Source organism: Dermacentor variabilis, chromosome 7 (genome assembly GCF_050947875.1).
Source record: "Dermacentor variabilis isolate Ectoservices chromosome 7, ASM5094787v1, whole genome shotgun sequence".
Classification (NCBI taxonomy): Eukaryota; Metazoa; Arthropoda; class Arachnida; order Ixodida; family Ixodidae; genus Dermacentor; species Dermacentor variabilis.
This window is the reverse complement of record NC_134574.1, coordinates 163,699,449-163,723,992: the sequence shown is the minus strand read 5'-3', so window position 1 is coordinate 163,723,992 and position 24,544 is coordinate 163,699,449. Positions and strand designations below refer to the sequence as shown.

The window sequence follows — 24,544 nt, the reverse complement described above, 5'->3', positions numbered from 1 at the left end:
ATTATTTTTTATATTTAAGTCTCATCCACAGCTAAATACCTCATGCTTTCCTAGGCTTCATTGCCTTTTGGTTTTGCATGGTTGTAATTAACATAAATCGATTCCTCTGTTTCCTCTTTCTCGTTCGCAATACTATGTGGCACTTATTAAATGGTTGGTTTCTTAAAACGTTTACATTGCTTCGCCTGACTGGCTACGAAATTCATGCAATCAAGACGCCAGCAGGAGTGGCATCCTGACGCGTTCAGTTCTGGGAAATACGATCACTTTTAACGCCAGAGCGTTAAGGAGCTCGTGTCGCAGAACAGCCGGTGTCTTCGGCGTCGGCGGCGTTGGTCGTGAGCGAAAAATCTCGGAATCCAATTTATAAATAAAAACAACTTGCAAGATGGGCTGGGTGAGAATCGAACCAGGGACTCCGGAGTGCGAGATGGAGACGCTACCACTCAGCTATGAGTTCGCTGGTTCAAAGCGGGACAAAAGCGCCTCTAGTGAATGTGGTGTTGCCTTAGAAACCGGCCGTAGAAAGTTATACTGCGATGCATGTCGGTAATTATGAGCATGTAAATTACAGAAGTCGCAGTTAAACGAATAGCGAAGTACGTTTTGCGCTACATTTCTTCTGCGCTTGGCGCACACGCAGAGCCTTCTTGCGGCAAACACAGAAGACCCCCTCCTCGCAATGTACGGCGCTGCCCCGACAGGTGGCGCGCCACTCGCCCGCTTCTCCCCTTTGTCTCGTTTGATCGCATTGGGGCCGTGCGGGGACCGGTACGAGGATGCCCCAATACCCTTGCGTTGAATAAGTCTTCTCGCTCTCTCCCCTACCAACTTCCAGCGTTCGTCACTCGAACCCTCGTGTTTAGGCAACGCGGCTCCTCTTTCCGCTCACAGCGCGATTCCTACGTGCAGCATCCGATGCGGGACGCCTCTGATGTGATCGCTGCGCCTTAGCGCGTCTGGTGGAAAAGCGTCCCCTGCGATGTGTGCCGTGCTGCTGGCGAGGAGTCATGCGTCTGCGTGGTGCTCCCAAGCGAGGTAGAGGACGATCCCATCGAGGCGTCAGCCCCATGATCGCGTCCGCCTTCATGGCGTGTTGCGGCCCGGCTGTCCGTGCCGATCACGAAGTTTGGCTGGCGTAGATCGTTTCTCCCTCCGAGACACCGAGTTCTTTGCTTCGTTCCGCTTGCTCAGGCGCACGTTTCGTCTTTGTGTGGCTCAAGAGCATGCTGAGCGAATGAGTGGGAAGTGCGAATGGGGTGCGATAACGCTATCGCGATCCACTCTTGAAGGCGAAGCTTAAGCGTCCTCCAATTTTTTTCTAGGCTTCGCGTGAAGTTCGGCGCAAGACGCGCCAAAACACATGGCCGACAGTGTTGCCAGACAATGTGTGACTCGGCACAGTGCAAGAAAATTTGTGCGCCGTCGACGCGGACGTGTCCACGCCCCGCCGCATGAAATCGCGAGAAAGGGATCATGCCGCCCAAACATGATCACTCGGGAATAGCGCCATAGTTTTGTTTGCGTCTGTCCAGGGACTACGGGTCGTCCTCTCATAACATAAAAGGGAACACGTTGCTGCTCCTCCCCGCTGCATTTGTGAAGATTAACAGTTAGTCGCACGGGTAAAACCATTGGCCTGAGGAAAGCACATGAAGGGGTAAACATTTAGTCTCCAAACATGTATGCTTATGGAGCAATTGTTAATCTGCATGAGCCTAACTGCTGGAGACGAACAATTCACCATCTTGCAATTGTTCCTAATTCCTTAGAGGTAACCGTTGTCGAGACTCTGTTACTACCCCAAAGCGACAACTCTCTGCTCATTTTAATTACTTTAATTTTAGTGTGTAGGCCAGTCAAGCCTGTGGGAGCAGTATGTGCGGCCTTATTAATATGTTATTGTGTAAAAACAGTACATAACAGCCTCCCTAGCTGATATTCAATGAGCATGTCCTCTAACGTCTAGGCTTCTTGGAGAAACTGTGGTCGTCGAGATGGAAAACAGCCACTTCGAAAGAGCAGCTAAATGAATCACCGAACTGTGGGCGGTTGCGCAGTTCGCGAACTCTTTCTAGGCGGGATCACCTTGCGGCGTTGGGTCTGGTTCGTTCACCATACTGCCGCATTGCGACGATCACAAAACAATGAAAACGAGTTTTTTGTTTAATTTGTGTGGCTGAGTCTGTTGAAACGAACGCATTAATGCGTGGTAATGACTGTAACAAAATGGCAGAAAAAGTTTAATATCCTAATTCTTAGTGATGGGGTGTTTTGCCATCTGAATCAAGCGTCGGTGAGTCATTTTGCTTATGTGGCCTGCAGTGCTGCGCATCATCTGCTGCTGCGGTTCATCAGAGTCATCATAATGGCGTGCTGGGAAAGAAAATTTCAGTCGAACGTGCTCCATAGCGAAAGTGGCGTGCCAGTTACTAGGCCTTGCGCTTAGTTTGCGACTAATTGACAACTTGTGACATTTCCTTGGATGCTTAAGGCACTTTTCTGGGCTGAAATTGTGGAATTTTTATTATCGCGTGATAAGAACTCTTCACAACAGTTATTCTTTTGGGCTTACCGACAGAGAGAAAGTGATCAACAGTGGCGGGGCAAAGCAAACTCTGCATGGAGCCAAGCTATGAATTGGTGACCCGTCATCAATTATCGCAACAGTCGTGCCCAGATAAACAGAAGTTCTCTTGTCGGAACTTACACTACAAGCTGAGGCTTCTCTTTCCACTTCCCTTGCTTCGCCCGGCAGCTCTTGATCATTTTATGCTTAAGTCTTTGGCAACGTTAGGGTCTTGTCAACGTCAGCTTCGAACTTGCTTATTCTGTGGTTTTTGCGAATTTTCTTTACTGTTATGTTTCTTTTCCTTTGACAAGTAAAAGTGTAGCGGTGCTATAATTTTTGAATTTGATTCATATTTCTTGTTTGGCTTTCTCGTGCGCACTTCAATCAATTTAGTCAGTTGCTTGTAATAGTCACGTGAGAGCACAAGTAGCACGTTCGGAATGAAAGGTGCACGTGTACACGAAGGCTGTTCAGCAAACAAAAAAGACCATATTTCAATGCTTGCGAAGTCACCTGTACAGCAGAAATAAACAGTGAATGAATCGTCTATGTAGTCACCAGACACAACAGTAAGACTAAGTTTCAGCGAAAAACTGTATTTACTACTCACTTGTATTGCGTGACCCCGGCTTTCCGACAACATGTCTTGGTCCACCTAGAAGTACATATACGCGCATTGTGACTTTATGCACACCAATAACATCGCATATAAACCAGAATTGTTGTCTTTCTTTTTTTTTATTGTTGCCGACGCTGACGCGTTTAAATAATATGGCGTGGTGTTCGTTGGAACTAATTCGGATCGATTCCACAGAACAACGCGTAGTATGCGCAACCAGAGGGCAGAAATCTAGCAGATAAAATAAGTAATGCTCTTGTAAAAAATTACCGACGATTACGTTACTTCCTAATGCGAAATTTGATCGCAGCAAATAAGCTGTTTCACCTTTTCGATAGATTGAGGCAAAGAAATCGAGCAACACATGTATGCGCTATCACAGAATTTTTTTTTTATATTTCCCGTACTCCTGGATCATCTCGACGGCGGCGACGGTAAGCTTCTGCTTCGGCGGCACGCACCTCTGGATTCTGACGGCGACGGCGCTGGGCCTCTGCTCTGGCAGCTCGTTTAGCAGCAGCAGCAGCAGCAGCAGCAGACGGAGGACTTCCATCGGTCGTCTCGCTCATGGCTCAGAAAGAACTGGCAGATAATTTCGCAGTGGCGAACGGCAGCGGCAATTTCGGCTCGGGCGGTGCACATATACAGATCCGCCGCCACCGATCTGGCTCTCTGATTGCCACCGCACAGGGCGAACGGCAGCAGCAATTTCGGCTCGGGCGGTGCACATATACAGATCCGCCGCCACCGATCTGGCTCTCTGATTGCCACCGCACAGGGGTTGCATTGGAGGAGGAGCGAAGAAAGGAATTAAGTTCGAGCCGGCGCTTTGACAACCGGAGACTCGCAGGAAAAGGGGGGAGGGGGGCGGCGTGTACACCCAGCGGCAAACGATGGGGGCAGAAGCGCGCGCAGCAAGCGGACAACACGATAAAGGGAGGAGGGAAGAGATAGCAGCGACTGACTGATGCCGCTGACGCCGATAGTGAGTCAACCCCAGCTGCGGAGTTGGTTTCAGGGACAACGCCGCCGATGCCGACACAAACAATATGATACCCTCGCTTCCGCAGCGCTAAGAACCAGGTCTAGCCGTGGGAAGGTGGTCACGTATTCGTCGACGTGCCGGGGCCTACGTGAAATAACCGGCGCGTCGGCAACTGAAGAGCACCCTATCCGCCACACAAGAACAGGGGGGGGGGACCCTTTCCTCCTCTTTCTGCATGGCGGCGACGGTGTTCTATGCAGTCACGTTATCTTGACTCTCTAGCGGCGTCAGCGGCATCCAGCGGTATCAGTCGGTCGCTGCTAGCGCTGGGGGGATGAAAGGGGGGCGGAGCTGGTTACGAGGCCGACGACAACGCCGACGACGACGCGAAACCCAGGAACGGACGCCAAAGAGCTGCGCTCTAAAACAGTGAAGAGGCCGAGGCACGAGCAAATGGGCTCCCATTGGGAGCGCAAGCTGCAGGACGTTCACATTAAAGCTTGTTGTTCCTCTATTCTAGTTCCGTGGCGTTCCGGTACACGATTACAAAAAGAAAAGGCACTGATCACAATGGCCTTATGTCTAGCACTGACCTTATGACATCTATAGGACAGCGAAATCTGTAAGGAAACAAATATCTTTTGCCTGCTTAAACAGGGAACGCCACGTTGAGCACGTTTCTTATCCAAGCACTAACATTGGTGACTCTGTTATTCAGCTTGAAATCATACAAAAAAGCATTTCAATAAAAGTTATTTGCAGACTAAATAACGCCGCAGGGTCCCTTTAATACTTTAAATTTTGTAAACAGTTTCTATTGAATAAAGTGAATTTCACTAACGTGTGTTTATTTGTTTAAAAAAGAGAGTTCACAAACATGGTATTAACCATCGTTGTTCAACTTTCGCAAGAGTCTTGCATCAATAATAAGGAAGAAATCACCTCCCCCACGAAGTAAAGCCATCTGGCTCCACATTTCTGCTGATTCAAGCAACGACTTCATGGCAAGAGATACGCCGGGTGATTGTACCATCTCCTGTTATTGATTGTAACATATTTTCACCATTTAGCATACGTGAACTATGTCTACTCCTATCATTTTCCTGTACCCACATACCGACAAGTGAAACTTTGATTACCGCATATTAGTCATAAAGGAAACAAGTTATAGGAATCGCTGCCTTCAAATCACCTCATGTGGTGTTCTTATTGTTATAAAAGACATATGCAGGGAAAACACTGGGAAGGCGGCAGACGGAAATTCAAGACGATGAGCAAAAGCAGAACAAGGTAAAAGCGGGAGCCAACCCTTCGACAAGTGAACTCGTCGAAACGTTGGCTCCCGCTTTTACCATGTTCTCGTTTTACACATACAGTGAGTTGTTCGAAAACCTAAACGCATACCGAATTACGCTGACATATTGGTCACAAGGACGCGCTTGCTGCTTTTAGAGATTACAGCAGTAGAGCAATCGAAGTAATGAGGTAACTTTTCTGTTTGTTTTGTCTGTTTCCGTGGAGTGTTTGATCTTCGAAGAATTGTATTCCGGTATTCTTCTGCACCGATGAACAAGCACTTTACTGTGCAGTTGTTCGATGCTTTCTGCTTTATCATCCAAATGTGTCTGTCCGTAGTCCGTATTAGGGGAATAGGTAAATCGACAACGGTTGGACGAAGTATGCAAATATTTTTGTTTACTTATTTCCTCTTATAACACTAATACGCTAGATGTGCTCGTGTATTCTAAGTGCACTAAAGGTACATCGCATGGTTTTGTAAGAAAACAATTGGTTGCGAAGGCGAAGGAGTTTTGTTGTGCATAGAATAGAATATTTCGATGCTCTAGCGGTCATTGAGAAGACGTTCAGAATAGCGTTCGGAATCGTCATGCTGCAGGCAATGATTTTCTGAGCGAAAGATTCCTGTACAGATCATAACGTGTTGCAGGAAATTGCCGACATCGTAAAAAAACCAAATCACTAACCTATTGTAGTCAAAACTACTGGAAACTATATCAGCAATCCTAACTACATAATTTGTCGTACTTGTGGTGGCCAATAGATATGACTCTCCCTCTCTCTCATATGTCACGTGTGCCTATGCATCGCATCACGCTGAGGTCCGGCCACTTCCTTGCACCTTTCGAGACTGCGACCTAATGGCAATCGCCCTCGTAAAATCGGTCTTGAGGTTATCTGCGGCAGCATTTCAAACAAATACGCTTGCTGTTGCTTTGATACGCGTAATATAAATATGTCACTTTGTTAGAATCGCAGCAGCAGTTATTCAAAAAAGGCACTTTTTTAAGTTGACTCTGTTTAAGTTAGCATCTGGCTATGCGTCCGTACTTCCTTGTGTGGAAAAGTGGAAGTTCTTTTAAACCTATTTTTTTGTTACGGCTGCCGGTTTGTATAACTTTCCCAGCGTATGCTTATCCATGTATACTGTTTCCGACTTTCTTTAATGAAATACTTGTTAGCATTAGCTTCTCGGTTGGAACATGTCGTAATCCACAAAATCCTATAACGTGGTTACTTCATTGTCGTCCGGGCAAGAACAACGTACTAAAAAAAAAGTTTCCATCAATCCAATTTTTTGTGGCTTTGAAACATAGCTTCCCTCAAATTATTTTTCAGGCTTATATGTATTTACAATTATATGATATCAGAACATATTATTGTCACGTGGTAGTGACGGTGAAAAACACTGCAGCAAAAGTGTGAATAACTTTTTATTGGGCGAACCTGTGCCCACAAAGAAAAAAAGATAGGCTGCATTTAAAGCACCACGATGGCGCCAAGTACAGTCAGCAATCGTCAAAATATGACATGCCAGTCAGGCGTGTCGGCTTTTATACATGACTCCTCGAAGGTTCCACATTAATCGGTGGTACGCGAGCGCCTTCCAGAAAGTAGTACACAATTCGCGTCGCACATGCAATAAGATTACACAAGCTTCGGTGACAAGAGACAACGGATTGAACCACCGATAACATTCCACTAAGTCCCTATCATGTGGGTGCGCCTTGCGCTGAGCGATAACTCAGTGCACGTTAAAGAACCTCAAAGGGTCCAAATTCCTGGAGTCCTCAGGACTACGGCGTGCCTCATAATCAGAAAGTGGTTTTGGCATTTAAAAACCCATAAATTTTTTAAATGCCGTACCCGAGAAAAGGATAAATAAGTACACGTGTCAATATAAAGGCCGGGAGTTAATTATGTCATCATCATCAGCCTATTTTATGTCCACTGCAGGACGAAGGCCTCTCCCCGCGATCTCCAATTACTCCTGTCCTGCGCCAGCCGCTTCGAACTAGCACCCGCAAATTTCCTGATTTCGTCGCACCACCTAGTCTTCTGTCGTCCTCTGCTGCGCTTTCCTTCTCTTGGTACCCATTCTGTCGCCCTAATGGTCCAATCACGGTCTAATCTGCACATTGCATGACCTGCCCAGCGCCATTTTTTTCTCTTAATGTGCTACCTCATTTAGGTGCTACCTCCTTATTAAGTTATTCGGACGCTCATGCATACTCATTGTTCAAAAGGCAATAAAACTTCGTGGAACTAGCGTTTCGGAAGTGACATATGCATCAAGCACACTTCCACATTTAGTCTTCATTGCATCCGCCAAGAATCTCACTTCAGAGAGACTTGACAGCTGTACTTACTCGGTTTACGAGTCGGATTACGCGGCCGTTTATCCCTTAATGCGTTGTGTGAACGCCGTGCTCCTAGAAATAGACGCATAAAAGCACAAGTATGACACACATGAGTCACGTAACCGCATATACAACAATCTACGTTCAAACATCCCGCAGTTAATACCCCTAAGTGCTGGAATTTCTCCCAGTAATCCATTAAATCTAAGAGCGTGGTTACTAATATGAAGAATTCCGTTGCCTAGCTCCTCATAGGCTGTGATGCCAATTTATTTATTTGCGACCATTTGACCTTTATCTATTAAAGTAACGGTGTCTAGTCACACGCTGAGGCTCAAGGTTCGGCATAGTAAGACTTGCAGTCATTTATAAAATTTCCTAATTCTCGCGGCACAAACGTCTTAAGCACACTTTTGCAATATTTCTCAATTGAACGGCTCAAGCTCTGAGCTTTTACGTACCAAAACCACGCCAAGGGCAAGAGGCGCGCCGAGCGTTTATTGCACTTCGCCCCTATCACGAGGCGGCGACCACGGCAGTGATGGAACCCGCGAACTCTACATCAGTAGCGCAACACGATAGCCACTGAGTTACCGCCGCGGGTGCTAAGTTTCTTAAAGGTACGCTAACAGTGTCACCTAAGTTACTAAATGACTAAAGAAACTTTTCTCCTGAGAACACTGCTTTACCTAAAATTTATGCGCATTGCCCCTTCCTGGCACAATTTTCTTGACAAGGCCTTGAGAACATACAGGGAGCGTGTATTATTAAAGGGACACTAAAGTGAAAAACGATTTCTTCTGCATCAGTAAATTACCGTTCTCCAACACCAAAAACACCACTCTTACAACGATAAGATGTTTGGTAAACCAGAAAAAGCGCAAAAACGAAATAGGGGTGGCGACGCCTACTTAAGTTCCCGCACCTGGTGGCTGTGACGTCTTGATGGCATATTTTAGGGCCTACTAATTACATATAGTGGTACAGATTGACTACCATTGTGTTCTAAAGGAACCAAATATTAAACACGGCAAGTTTCGGGAACCTTTATTCAGCCAACGCGGCGCAAATGCGAAAACATACTTTGGGGTCCCTGACGTCACGCTCACGTACCGGCGCTGGGGTTTCAGCGCGAAATTGAAGTACGGATACTTGGACCTTTATTTTCTCATCTAATAATCAAACTATTTTTTGAAATGAGTGTCTGCAGGGCTCTCTAACAATGCTTAATTAGTCTAAACTGATTTATTATTTCGGTTTAGTGTCCCTTTAAGTTTATTTAAATTGGTCATTTGGTATAGCATTCACTGTAGATCCTTGTAAATCGCACCCCGTATCGCATATTTATCTGACAAGTAATTTGCCAAAAGTAACTTTCGCGATGTGTACCTAGGCGCAAAAAGAACTTAACGAGGAACAACAAAATAAGCGGATCAAGTTATTTCATGTTACTTTAAAAGTTCGTCCAAAATCAGGAAAGGGGCTGACAGATGGAATAGCACACTGTGGTATAAAGTTTGTAAACAGGGATAAGGTGCCTCAGAAAGGCTGGCCAACGTTTCGATAGGATTACCTACCTTCGTTGAAGGCGGCCTCGTCATCCTCGGCATGTTAGCTTTAAAGGGTTAGTGCAGTGACGTCACGCCTAACCGACAACAACCGCAAGTGACGTCACTGCACTAACCCTTTAAAGCCAACATGCCGAGGATGACGAGGCCGTCTTCGACGAAGATTTAGCCAACCGCCACCGACAACAACCGCACGTGACGTCACTGCACTAACCCTTTAAAGCTAACATGCCGAGGATGACGAGGCCGCCTTCGACGAAGATTTAACCAACCGCCACCGACAACAACCGCACGTGACGTCACTGCACTAACCCTTTAAAGCTAACATGCCGAGGATGACGAGGCCGCCTTCGACGAAGATTTAACCAACCGCCACCGACAACAACCGCACGTGACGTCCCTGCACTAACCCTTTAAAGCTAACATGCCGAGGATGACGAGGCCGCCTTCGACGAAGATTTAGCCAACCGCCACCGACAACAACCGCACGTGACGTCACTGCACTAACCCTTTAAAGCTAACATGCCGAGGATGACGAGGCCGCCTTCGACGAAGATTTAACCAACCGCCACCGACAACAACCGCACGTGACGTCCCTGCACTAACCCTTTAAAGCTAACATGCCGAGGATGACGAGGCCGCCTTCGACGAAGATTTAACCAACCGCCACCGACAACAACCGCACGTGACGTCACTGCACTAACCCTTTAAAGCTAACATGCCGAGGATGACGAGGCCGCCTTCGACGAAGATTTAACCAACCGCCACCGACAACAACCGCACGTGACGTCCCTGCACTAACCCTTTAAAGCTAACATGCCGAGGATGACGAGGCCGCCTTCGACGAAGATTTAACCAACCGCCACCGACAACAACCGCACGTGACGTCACTGCACTAACCCTTTAAAGCTAACATGCCGAGGATGACGAGGCCGCCTTCGACGAAGATTTAACCAACCGCCACCGACAACAACCGCACGTGACGTCACTGCACTAACCCTTTAAAGCTAACATGCCGAGGATGACGAGGCCGCCTTCGACGAAGATTTAACCAACCGCCACCGACAACAACCGCACGTGACGTCCCTGCACTAACCCTTTAAAGCTAACATGCTGAGGATGACGAGGCCGCCTTCGACGAAGATTTAACCAACCGCCACCGACAACAACCGCACGTGACGTCCCTGCACTAACCCTTTAAAGCTAACATGCCGAGGATGACGAGGCCGCCTTCGACGAAGATTTAACCAACCGCCACCGACAACAACCGCACGTGACGTCACTGCACTAACCCTTTAAAGCTAACATGCCGAGGATGACGAGGCCGCCTTCGACGAAGATTTAACCAACCGCCACCGACAACAACCGCACGTGACGTCCCTGCACTAACCCTTTAAAGCTAACATGCCGAGGATGACGAGGCCGCCTTCGACGAAGATTTAACCAACCGCTACCGACAACAACCGCACGTGACGTCCCTGCACTAATCCTTTAAAGCTAACATGCCGAGGATGACGAGGCCGCCTTCGACGAAGATTTAACCAACCGCCACCGACAACAACCGCACGTGACGTCCCTGCACTAACCCTTTAAAGCTAACATGCCGAGGATGACGAGGCCGCCTTCGACGAAGATTTAACCAACCGCCACCGACAACAACCGCACGTGACGTCACTGCACTAACCCTTTAAAGCTAACATGCCGAGGATGACCAGGCCGCCTTCGACGAAGATTTAACCAACCGCCACCGACAACAACCGCACGTGACGTCCCTGCACTAACCCTTTAAAGCTAACATGCCGAGGATGACGAGGCCGCCTTCGACGAAGATTTAACCAACCGCCACCGACAACAACCGCACGTGACGTCCCTGCACTAACCCTTTAAAGCTAACATGCCGAGGATGACGAGGCCGCCTTCGACGAAGATAGGTCCTCCTATCGAAACGTTGGCCAGCCTTTCTGAGGCACCTTATCCCTGTTTACAAACTTTAAAAGTTCGTGTAAGAGCAGATCCGGAAAGAGAAACAATGATACAGTAACACGTCCTTCACCACTTACCTCTGCATGGGCGGCGCTCCTGTCTTCTGGTGTACGCTTCTGCACGCATATTAGAAATAATTGTTTGGTATTTTTTATGCTAGCAGATTGAAGGTACTTAGTCGACATCCGTTTTTTAGAAGTGTACACAATATCACCTTCGTACCCGCGCTGTTGGCTCAGCGATTATGGCGCTCTGCTGCCACGTACTGTTTCGCAAGTTCGATCCCAAGATCCAAAAACCGCATTTCGACGAAGGCAATGTGCAGAAGTGCTCGTGCGCCTAGTATTATGTGAACGAGAGAGAACTACAGGTAGTCAAAACAAGACCGGAGCCCTCCATTATATATAGCATATTCCCGTAGTCGCAGTCGTTCAGTGAGACTTTTCTCGCCACAAATGACGTATTTTTGCTTTTTGGTTGTCCAGTTCCTAAACACATTCGCATTGTCTACGAAGCTCCTGTCTGGAATTTTAACGTCTGCTCATGGCTTAAACGTTCAAGTCATAATACAAGCTGCTATAATTATAATGTTCAAGTTGGCGATAGCGACAGCCATTGTACGCAGCAGAAGAAGAAAGACATTTCGTAACCACAGAATCTCAATTACTAAATAGAAAAGCTAAACTGCAGTTTCAACTACCTGCCTCCAGGCGGGGTGATCTGGACAGCGTAACATCTGTTGTTAGGTCGTCGTTGAATGTGCTTTACATTAAAGTAGCGTTGACTCTTGTAGTGACAGCCGTACTTACCCGAACGGATTTCCTGTTCTCTGTTCCCAGCCGCATTCTGTGTCCCTATAAATAAGGAGACCATTGTTATAAGTTATAAGTGACCGTCGTTATGCCATATAATTACCATAGTTGCCATAGGCCATAAGTTATAAGTAGACGATCGTTTTCCTAGGAGGCGGGTTTTTTCAACAAAGCACAGTTGTTAGTTCAATCGTAGTGTGTGCTACGTCTCTCATCTGTTCTTTGTCTTTTTACTCGTCTACTTCACAAGAACACGTTATAAGGAAATTGTCTGGATACAAAATGAACTTGGATGTAGGCAGTATTTTTTTCAAAGCATGGACACTCTAAGGTTTCCAACGTGTCCTTGGCAAAGTGTGTGCTGTCACATCGTTTCATGTCCCGCCCCCCCCCCCCCCGCCTCAGGGAACTCTGTGACAGCACTCACTTTGCCAGGGTTAGATAGGAGGCCATTAGCCCTAAGAACGTCTCCGAAAACGCTGTTGCGGCACTGAGCGAAATCACACGTGAAATAGTGAAGGCAAGCTCACCGAAACTCATCAAGACTGCCCGACATATGGGTGAGCTGGCTCACAAAAGAAGGGGAAAAGACAGACACGTCGTATAGCTAGCAAACTCGACGGGGGCCATTTTTACCCTCAACGTAAAGAATACACTATGTGCCATAAGGTCAGGGTAACATTACATAGCTCAAAAGGCATTACTTTGAAATTGTGGTGTCTAACTGACATGATGAAGACATTATTGTTGCTGTCTGTCACATCGAAGACAATTTACTTCCCGGCAGTTGTTAGAGGAAAATTAAGCGGTTGTATGAATGATGTTCAAGGCCTCATCGAAGCGAAGCATGGCATGTGGGTTGGTGATGTTGGACCTGCGCTGCAACTGCTTGGGAGCTTAGTCTTAATTACTTGATCAACTTCTGAAATCTTATAGTTTGATGAAATGTACCAATGAGAAAATTGTAGAGCATCGTGAGAAACTCCCGTTGCAGCTTACTGTTGCTCGATAAGTGCTACGTAAAAGTGTTCTTTCCGAGCGTGAAAGAAGCTCGTGTATGCACGCAAAGTGCGTCGAGCGGCCAGTCGCGCGGTAATATTGCGTGCATTCGCGGGCTCCTTTCACGCTCGGAAAAACACATTATGTAGCACGTATTGAGCAACGGAAAGGTTTATCGGGAGTTTTTCATGTCGCTCTGGAATTCTCTCATTGACACTTTTAATCTAATTATAATATTTGACGAGCTGATTAATTAATTTAGAATAATTGGCTAATCAGGCGAAATGAAAAAGTAATTTGAATATCTCCAAGTGACGGCCAACAACGTTACCTTGGTTCTGTCCAGCTACGTAGGATTTGCATATCTTGAATCTTTGGCTCAAGTTACGTGGGACACCCTGTACATTGCCTCCTGTCGAGCGTTTCTCCCTGGTGCAAGTAGTCCGGCGTTTTTTTTTCTAAAGTTCTACGGCACTTCGTAATAAATCTCGCTTTTCTACCACTGCACTATACTTTCTTCCAAAGCCGACAAAAAATTATCCGTGTCAGCGACGTCGAGAGCTCTTCACGATATGCTTCGTCCGCTGCATTGTGCTCGCCAGTTTTCCAAGCCAACACTACATCCCCACACCGACGTCTCAAAGTGTGCATGAGCCTCATTTGGTATCTGCGTTTCGCCACTGCTTGAGAACGTTGTACTGCGTTAAGGTAAACATTTCACGACGTTAGTGTAGTGATCTGTGTGGCACAACATGACGTTCCTTCGCCCGATTACGGCAAATTAGTCGTCATGCCTCAACCAGAACCATCTTACTATTGCTACAAGAACTAACATTTTCGGCGCCTTAAGGCGACGAAGGGACTACTTCGGTTTATGAAGGAGACGGGCTTGGACAAGCGGCTGTGACAGTGATGTCACGTACCGCGCAAGAGTGACAGACTCTAACGAACGATGTGTGTGCCGTGTTATGTGCTGTCTATCTCTTCTCCCCATCTTTCTTCGCCCCCATCCCGCTCCCCTGTGTAGGGTAGCAAACCGGTTAAGCTAAACTGGTTATCCTCCCTGCCTTCCTTCTCCACTTTTTCCTTCCTTCCTTGGGCGCCTTTGTATGAAGTCATACTTGCCTTTAAGCGCAGAAAATGAGAACACAAAAATTCGTGTAACGGCAACATTCATATGGACACGCATTACCGGCGAAGCTTTTTACGCTGCATGCGTGGGCTGCATACATTAGCTGCATACATTACGAAATGATAAATTTTTAGAGCGGAGCTCTCAATGACCCGTTCCTCCGGCGAGCGTCGGCGGGGGCGGCAGCAGCGTAACCGAACGAGCGATCACAACAGCGAAGGTTGGAAGAGTGAACGCGAAGCTGCAGATGAAAGGCGCGGGCTGCGATCGGCGGAAACCACGGCGGAGACCAATGAGAGTTCGTAGTTGACACCATGGTTGCCTTCACTCTGTACGGAGCAGCGAGTGAGGAAGACGTCGAGGCACCCTAGCAGCCGCTGGAGAACGCCCCTTATCCCTCGCCTGACCCCCCTGCCTCTCGCGCCACAGTAGAGGCAGTTGGGGTTGTGCTACGGTGCCTCGACGCCCTCCTCGCCCATCACTCTGTACAGAGTGGACAAGCGCAGCGTCTATAACAGCGTTGGCCACGCGAATCGCTGACATCGTAGTAGACGTCTTTGGCGGATTCCATAGGAACGCGTTGTCTGCGCTCGTGTGTCTTGAGTGCGGTTTGGCAGTACTTTACTGGCCTTCCCCCAGCTCCGCTGGTCTCTGATGTTTGCGATAGCAGAACCGCGCGTAACTTTCTTTTTCGTTTTCCTTTTTTCCTTTATTTACATAAGCTATTCATGACCTATGCTGAATTGAAGACTTCTTTCAGCCAATCGACAAAAACGACTCCTCTTTGCGGGTTCGTTAATCATGGATGTCAGCGCATAGTTGTGCGCAGTACCGGTGCTTCCATCATTAACGGCTGCTTCTCGAAAGCCATTAGACACGTGGAAAGTAAAAATGGTCTGACAAATTCCAGAATGTCATCGGCATTAGAAATGAGTGTGCACCTATTCTAGCTCGCGATGAGGATAGACGCTGCAAAATGCGTTCGTCGCTAAAGCTTGCTGGGCATTACTTAAAGTACTTTGGCACTGCGGCGCATTTACCAGCGAAGCTCCATCGCACATGGTTCTAGGATTTCTTTGTCTCGTTCGACAAGAAAACATTTCACGAATTCAAGCGAACAGTGCCTATCTCCGTTGGAATCAAGCATGCAAGACGCACCGCAGAATTTGTTTCAATAAAGAAAAGCCCCATACAAGTGCCGAAACCACATACTAGACAATGAGGCGTGTTCGCACAATGCACAGCACGTAGCATTCGCCGCATAAGCTGCAATTGCCGTAAAGCGGCAACTGTAGCATATGAAGCAGGGAGTGACGTCCTAAACTTTTATGTGTGAAAGAAGATACCGTGTTGTGATATTTGTGTTTCGACAGCCCCGTATAGTTAGGACTCCTCAAGAGCAGCGTTAACAGGATGAGTGGCACCCGCCGTGGTTGCTCACTGGCTATGGTGTTGGACTGCTGAGCGCGAGGTCACGGGATTGAAACCTGGCCACGGCAGCCGCATTTCGATGGGGGCGAAATGCGAAAACACCCGTGTACTTAGATTTAGGTGCACGTTAAAGAACCACAGGAGGTCAAAATTTCCGGAGTGCTCCACTACGGCGTGCGTCATAATCAGAAAGTGTTTTTGGCACGTAAAATCCCATAATTAATTTTTTTAACAAGATGAGTGGAGATGGGAACAGCAACATCAATATGAACAATGGTGTCATGATCACGCTAGGCTAGGCTCTTGCTATACATCATTTCTTGTAGTGCATTGCTCAATTGTTTGAAGCTACGTCACATGGGGCTATCGCATCAGTTGGTACCACAGCGTTGCTGGCCAACCACCTTCACAGCGTGGATGGGAGCCCAGTTTCTTTTACCGCGTTTTCTGTTTGGAAACGTTTCAATGACGAATAAAACATCCTGTTGCTCTGCCAAGATCACCATGGTGTCTAAGGGACGCGTTCGCGCTGAAATCCGCACTGTGTCTTTCGTCGTAAAGCGCTATTTTGCATATCTGAAGTATGAAAGTCTCGCCTTCGCTTATTCCTACAGTGCGTAAGAGCTGCACAATCTTTTTTGTTCGGACATTCGCGACTTTCGGATGGATGAGTCAGCAACACTATAATGCTCATGTTATTCTATCACTTCACAACAACTGCTCCGGTGCAGCTGGTAAAACACCTGGCTCGCAACCAAGGCAGGTGCTCGCATGCGGCTTGGAAGCACGGCACACCAAGCACCGCCTTAGTGGAGTGGCCCGCATTGTGTCCGCTAGCTAACTGACAAGGCGGCAAACAATTCGTTTTCTGCTCAGCAGTAGTTTGCGGTGGCCGTCAGGAGCCGCAAAGGGGCACCGGCTCACACGATAATTTTAATTATCAGCAGATTCAGGCTTCCTGGAGTAACACACAGGAGGCGTTGAAATTTAGTGTTGCCCATGGCAAAAGATTCACAGCTCGACTGCTATTTTTGTAACTGCTTGCTATCCTAAGAATAGATGTGATTCGCTGTTTCTTCCTTTATTATTTTATTTTATAATTTCCTGGCGACTACGCAGTGCACATGATTATGTAATCTTATGTATTTATTTAACATTATTAAAGTTTTTTCTCTTCTTTTGATGCTCGTTCTTTATAAAGATGTTTAGGAGCACACTTATTGCCTTTAAGGCGCTCAGCTTTCCTTGCCTACTCGTACCCTTTGACTCTGTCTGGCATCTTACGCCGATACCGGTAACCCCAGTTGTCTACTAGCTTCTGCAAGGTGTGTACTCTTGGGCTTAATGCTGTTGTAGTCGTTCCATCGTCCTCATTCATGTCTCCTCATCCGACTCCCGTCGTGTCTGCATCATGCCATCATTGTGACACAGTCATCACCATCGCTTCGTCGCTGTGCTATCGTCATCACGCTGTTATCGCACCATCGTGGTCGTCCTGCCACCTTCATCGTTCCATCAACATAATTCCTTCTTCGTGCTTCCATCGTCGTCACCGCATCGTCGTTTTACAGACATCGTCATGCCGTCATGGTCATAGCCGACCCTGGCAAGATAGTGTCCCAGCAGAGTGGGAACGAGTGTATGTTGCATATAGCCCAGTCAATACAAATCTCAGAATGACCATGACAGACCCTAAATAAAGGTTTCTTCGGCAATACGGTATGTCGCCGCAATGTCTAAAGGCTTATCGCAATAATGTCTACCGTCGTGAGATGTATCTTACAGGGAATTTCTTCTGCTGACACCTCGTGCTTGCTTGCTTGCTTTTAAAGTCTTGCTTTTAAAGCGCAGCTCCTGTGACCCAGTTGCTCCGTTGAGCGTCGGCGTGCCTCAGCGTCGTTCATAGGCATAACAGAGCGAAAGAGCACAGCGAAAGACCAAAGCGAATGCAGAGTGCAGCGGGAGATGAGAGAGCGCGAGCAGGAAAGTGGAGGAGGAGGCTATAGTGAAAGCATGAGGTTGAAAGTGCCGGAGGAAAGTATCGCGAAAGTGTGGGAGGAAAGCAGAGTGCCGGCACGAGACTATAAGAGATGGCGCCGTAGTATTTGTAATCTAATTGTATACGCGCGACGCGAATTGTGTAGTACGTTCTGGAAGCCACGCGATTACACTGGAACCCTCGACGAGTCATGTATAAAAGCCCACGTGCTAGACCCGTAAATCAGATTTTCGATGATCGCCGACTCGGCTCGCTGTTATTGTGCTTGAGTATTACGTGTTTTGCAACGCTTCGAGCCGTTTGCAACGTGCCGCACGAGACAGGTTGACCGTACCAGTCAATATATCGTGAAGTAAAAACACGTACTGAGCTGCACTCGAATTTCGAATTCGGGAGTATCATTATCGTCAGTCACTTTTTTTCTTCTAACAATATACTATTCGATCGGTTAGTGTTTCTTCCCATATATACAACAAAGCGTGAAAGATAAGTGTTTTTACAAGTATTCAATTAGAACAGGAATATGTACCACGAGAACTACTTGTTCCTTTATATTTTTTCAGAGAAAGAAGACGATGACGTTTAGTGGATCGGCTGTCTTCCCCCGGCTCACAGTTTTCAGACTTTTTGAGTTTTCATTGTGCTTCGCAATCAGCCATACGCTGTGGAAATACGCTCTCGATGCATAGCAACTGTCCTCCAAGGGCGCAGTATACCAAACAAGCTGGGGAACGGGTTGGCACAACCAGCCAAACTCCATGCTGCTCTAGTAGAGTTCAGCGGAAACAATAAGCGCGTGAATCACTATAGAGAACCTGCAAATCAATGCGCGAACCAATATTAACTCACGGCAAAGAGGCCATGGGATGAAAAAGAAACAGGTTCATTCGCAGGCAAGCGACAGGTGGAGGTGACATATGCCAGGCACCATTTATAGTTATCAATCACGACGAAAAGACAGATACAAAGGTGTGAATCAGCAACAAGTCAACAACCATCCGCAGTATTCTGTGGAGGATCAACCCAATGCAATAGCTTGAGGCGCTGCTATGTTGGCCCAAGAAAAATTTCTCAGCCACCGCTTGGGCAAGGACCGCGCTTTCCTGCTGACAACGTGCACATTTTCGTTGTCACTTAATTAGTTCTTAGTTTCTTAGTATCGTAGTTGAAGTTCATGTGTCCTACTCGTACTCCGCGGTATATGGGAGATTTGAAGATGTTTGTCCAGTACTCAGGCGGAAAACTCCAGAAATGCCCGCAAGGTGAAAGCGCAATATTGGCTAGGAGGGAGGTCTTTTATGTCACCAATGATGAACGTGTGACTAAAGCGTCTGGACGAGGCTCTGTAAAAGCTTAATTTTCCGTATATTCTCCCATGCGAAAGCGAGTGTCACTTGGCTGGGTTACTAATATGCGTGCTAGAATGTGGTCTCAGCCATCCAATGTTACAGATGCCAACGTCATGGTCACATCGCCAAGCATCTTGAAAATCATCTGCGCTCAGTAACGCGCTCTTGCTCATACACATAAAGTGAGCGCAGTCTCATGAACCCAGCCTCTTTGGGGCCGCTGTGGCCGCGCTCACACTACTGCATTTTATGGATGATGTCAGAAGAAATAAAATGGGAACACTCGCCCGTAAGATAGAGCACATTCAAGGTAAAGTACCCAGGCGGTATGAAGCTGAGCCCAATCGATATATGGCGTTTCGGTCAACACGTCATTCAGAGAGAGAACATTCTTCATTTCATGGAGCAGTCCCCAAAGAGTCTTTTGCTGCATCCTTGACAAGAGATCACACAAGGGCACATTATAATCTCCCCGTAAGCTATGTGCATGGCCGGACAAGAAAAAAAGAACACTCAGAAAAGAAATATATACAAACCCACAAGTGTAACAAAGGAAAGTTATGTTGCTGAGTGGAAATACTGTAAATGATGTCGGCAGGTGGGGGGTTCCATCTACCGTGAACGACGCAATCAGTTCGCTATTTTGTGCAATTCTTGTGTCAGAGAGCTTCCCTGAAGAACACGACGTCCTGCCTTTAGGTCCTCTGATGTAACTATCTAAAATAGCGCAGCGCTTTGATTATTCTCCACAGCAACGATGGCTTCTTAATCTGATACTATCAGCAGTACACGGAGCCCTTCTGTCATTCTTGAAGGCGAGATATTTATACTCGCGAGTGTAACCTAACATTTGTTACAAATTGCACTAATCTGTAGACCATTTCGCGGACGTTAATTGCCTTCCCCCGATGAGTGTGTGAGGCACATGCAGGTTTCCTTCTTGCGTTGTTTCGCCCTCTCTCTCTCGCCCATGTTTTTGCCTTCTCGCTCTATTAATATATCTACTGTTACTTATTCACTAATCTTTTCAGTGCACCATTTTCTCTTCTAGAGCTGAGCGGCATTGGGCCGCTCGTGGTGGCAGTTGCCAGCCAGCTCTCTACCTCTGTTCTTTGATTTTTTTTTATCTGTGGAAGCCAAATAAAGCAAATAAATATAATCAGTACCTGTAAACAATAGTATCTAATCCTTTAGAACATTGCGAAGAAACGTTCTTTGGTGGCTCTCATAGTGTTCTTTTTAATACACGCGACATGCGTAAACCATAGCGCAAACTCGGGCGGGCGACCTCCACAAGAAGCCGTGACAGCTCCACCTGTTCGCTGCACTTTCGTTGTCTGAGCGTGCGTCATCGAATAAATTGTCCGTGAAATATTGTGAGCCGCATGCTTTGTGAATGCAGGGCTTTTTCTAACAATATGTGAGTCTGCAGATATTCCTTGTGCAATAAACAGCTTCTCTGTCTTGAATATACCTTTTTTTTAACTCAGAAGAGCTTGTAGAAGCAATTGCCGATTTAAAGCAACGCTCACCATCAAATTTTGAGGGCACAAGAACTATCAGGCTATATACAGCTCTCCAATCAGGCGGTGCTCAACTCCGTCTCCTTTAAATGTTCAGCTCGTCGTAGACAAGTCACGAGGTGCCGGCAGATCAGAAACTAGTGAAAATTGTTGCAGTTCTATAGCATTGAAAACTGCCCGACTAATAATGCATCTTTCAGACCAATAGTATTGCTCAGTGGCGCGGAAAAGTTCATACAGAAAAAGATCCACAAGTGAATGTCGTGGTTTCATGAAAGCAGGTCAGCATATCCAAAAAAACCTTTTTGAATTTCTCTCAAGCAGCTCGGCAATGGACAGTATCATTGACCTTCTATTGTTTCAGGAAGAATTGAGCTTTATACACAGACCAGTTATCTGTGTTATCTGTGTAGAGTTGTCTAACCTAGCAGGCAGGGCGTACAAGGTACGCCCTACCTGTTGAGAATTATGGAGGACCTTAATAATAAAGGCACACTAGCCCACAACATATTTCTCCCAACACTAGACGTCACGGCCCTGTACACCAACATTTCTATCCCCGATGGTTTATCGTCGATAAAACAAACGCTTTCTAAACACAATGCGCAACTCTCTATTGAAGTCTACTGGCCTCTCCTTGAATTAGTTCTAACACATAACTACTTCGAATTTGAGGAGAGTTACTACCTACAGATACATGGACAGGCAGGGACAAACACCAAGCCACGCGAACGTATTTATGGGGATTCTAGAAGCAGATTTCCTATCGCGCTGCTCTGACAAGCCCCACACACATGTACGATACATAGACGGCATATTCATAATATGGGGACATGGTCAAGACAGTCTAGATACATATGTAGCATTTCTAAACTCTTTTCATCCAACAATAAAATTCACATCAGAATCTTCAACTCAGCGCATACATTTTCTGGGCACAACATTATACACTGACTATATTGGGCGCTAAAGACAACGCTGCGTAAGAAACCTTTCGACAAACAACTGTCTCTAGAATATACGAGACACCATCCCAGACATTGCAAACAAGGCCTCTTTAAAGGCCAAGCCACAAGACTACGTCGCATATGCGCTGAAAACAAAGGCTGCATAGATAGACTCGATCACCTTAAAGAAACCCTATCAAACAGGAACCAGCCAAACAGTGACTTTCATAAAGCCTACACCGCTGCAACCAAACTTGATCGAGCCGAGGCCCTCAAGCGCCACCCGAGGATCACACGAACAACAACGCCTCTCGTTACTACTAAATTCTCAAACGCCCTCCCAAACGTGAGCATCCTCAATAAATACTACCCGATTCTCACCAGCAGCCGGGAACTTAATAAGATGTTTCCCGACTCACCCAAAGTAGCCTACAGACGCAACACTAATTTTAAAGATATTCTTGTGCATGGCAAACTAAGGAGAAAGACGAAGTTGGGAACCGGTCCCTGTAGCCGCCCCAGGTGCTCTATGTGCAAACATATTCAATCTACTAGTGCAGTAAAAAGTACAGCGTCGAATTACTCACACAAGGTGATTTCGCGTTTCGCCTGCACATAAAGCAGCGTGATCTACCGTATAGAATGTTCCGCTTGCAGCAAACAATACATAGGTGAGACTGGACAACAAATTCATACAAAACTCAACGGTCAGCGTGCGGATACAAAACACAATTTACCTAAAGCAGGAGCCAGCCACTTTAATTAATTTGGTCGTATATTCGACAAAGCAAGGCTCTATGTACTAGAAAGAAATTTCCGTTCACCAAGCGAAAGAAAATAAACTGAATCGTACCTCATACACAAGTTTAATTGCCCACACCCGACGCGAATTAATTTGGCCCGCGGCAACTTAGAATCTTTAAAAGCGGTAACTTAAATCTGAAATTCTCATATCATCAGCCAAGGCCCAAAACACATTATGCCTCCAGCTAAGCTTCATTCTGAACCTCACCTTTTCCTCCATTTCGAAATTTTTTTTTCCTCCTTGCTACTCAATTCAATATACGCTCATGTTTTTACGTTTATATCAACTGTACGACTTCCTTTTCCCAACTACACCTGCCACCGCCCGCCTCTGCGCACGTCAGGCTCCTGTTTGCTATTCCGATTTCGGTCCCCCCCTCTCTTGTCTTTCTTTTGTCTGTTTTTGATTATATATTTTTTTGAAACATCCCCACCAACAAATTCCAAAGTTCCAGACGTCGGTATACCTTTTTCGGCGCCTCAGCCACATAGGGTATCGCCATTTCTTTATACCGCCGTAACGACACCTACGTTGAGCTACAGGGGCTAACGTCCCTTGAAAGATCATGGCGCTGCCTTCCAGTTACCCCATGCTTTGCACCCCAGACCCCTTCAAGATTACTCGACGCAATGCTGCTACGCTACTAAAGTCACTGTTTCAACTGACGTCTTTTGGAGTCTTTTTTATTACTCGCGCACTGACCGCCTGACCGGCTCTTCTAAAGCCACAATAACATGCGGCCAACGATACCACTGAATGCTCCCTTGCCTCTCGCTTCCCAAACACCCTGCCATACCCACTCTTTTTCCTTTCTTTTTCTTTCGTTTTTTCTATTGGTACCCCCCCTTTCTTTTCTCTCCTTTTCTTCTCTTGTCCCCGCCTTCCCCCTCTGCCGCTCCTGTCCCCTCGTCTTGGGAACCACGCTCACAGACGTCAGGCGACGGCGCTCATTCTCTTTAAGTCTCTCCCTTTACAACTAGCCGCCACCGAAAACAACCACACGTGACGTCACTGCACTAAATCTTTAAAAATAACATGCCAAGGATGACGATGCCGCCTTTGACGAAGAAAGTTCCTCCTATCGAAATGTTCGCCAGCCTTTCAGAGGCATCTGATACCTGTTTATAACCTTTATACCACAGTGTGCTATTCCATCTGTCAGCCACTTTCTTTATTTTGGAATATTATTTCCTATGTACTTCTTACGAGAACTTTGAGCAAGTGTTGAGAGCCCTGCAATGCGATAATCGAGTGTTTCTCGTTAGATCTATCACCTTAAGCAGGGTTAAGCAGACTGAAGTCTAGGGAAGTAGATTACCACAGCATACGGATTTGTAGCTACCCATCCCTTTCGATACCCGTACTGCCTACCATCGCAGAATAGTTCGTCTCCACCCAGGGCGAGGCAGTGTTGGCGACATGCTGCACGGTATCCGTCACCCATTTTTGGACAATCTTTTCTATGCTTTTCTATGTGTAGACTAGCATAACACAATATTTTCTTCAAGTGTCCGTAGTTTGAGTTGACTTTGCTACGATTTGTATTTTAGCCTATTTCACTGCCAACTAGGTTATTGTTGCAAATCATGGGACCGAATATACGCAACTTACCGAACACCGTTACTCCACTTACAAAAGCGGGCTGTGCGTACCTTCTCCCCCGGTGCACCAACCCTGTGGTACTCTCTTTGAGAGGTTACGTGCGCTGTCGTTTATTACTATGCGGAACCGAAAGGTATCGTACCTAGTAAGCAAGATAATAAACGCTAATACACCTCTGCGTCGTAATGTCTTCATTTTCCCATCGCTAACACTCGACACGCAAGCAACGGGAATCTAAATGTCCCTGTGTGCCTCAATGTTTACGGTGAAATGCTAATCGAATTCTTCGTAGCTAAGATGTGTAAAGAAGTACCTCCTGAAAAAATTTCCTAGTTCCGCCCGAAAGCGAAGGACCGATTGTGATAGCAAATTAGTAGATAGCTGTACGAAGTAAGGATAGTAGATTTATCGGCCGTATAAACTTGTAAACATTTCATTACTAACTAAATGAACAATGATAGAATGTGTAAGCGTGACTCAACGAGGGCGTAGAAAGAAACAGGCATACAGAGATGCCGCTGTCGTTGTGTGCCTGCTTCTTTCTACGTCCTTGTTCAGT

General features: G+C 46.6%; 1 protein-coding gene across 6 annotated transcripts in view; it reads right to left on the bottom strand.

Annotated features, from left to right (window-relative positions):
• The window catches only part of LOC142588392 (uncharacterized), a 70,673-nt gene that overhangs the window by 44,661 nt on the left and 1,468 nt on the right, over positions 1 to 24,544 (bottom strand). For 5 of the 6 annotated variants that reach the window (XM_075700034.1, XM_075700033.1, XM_075700035.1 and 2 more), the window contains exons 2-5: positions 12,196 to 12,240; positions 11,464 to 11,502; positions 7,845 to 7,907; positions 3,183 to 3,227 (exon numbers count right to left, since the gene is read on the bottom strand). In XM_075700034.1, coding sequence (XP_075556149.1) covers positions 3,183 to 3,227; positions 7,845 to 7,907; positions 11,464 to 11,502; positions 12,196 to 12,240 — 192 coding nt within the window. The remainder of the gene's footprint in view (positions 1 to 3,182; positions 3,228 to 7,844; positions 7,908 to 11,463; positions 11,503 to 12,195; positions 12,241 to 24,544) is intronic. The other variant, XM_075700032.1, reaches the window with a different exon arrangement.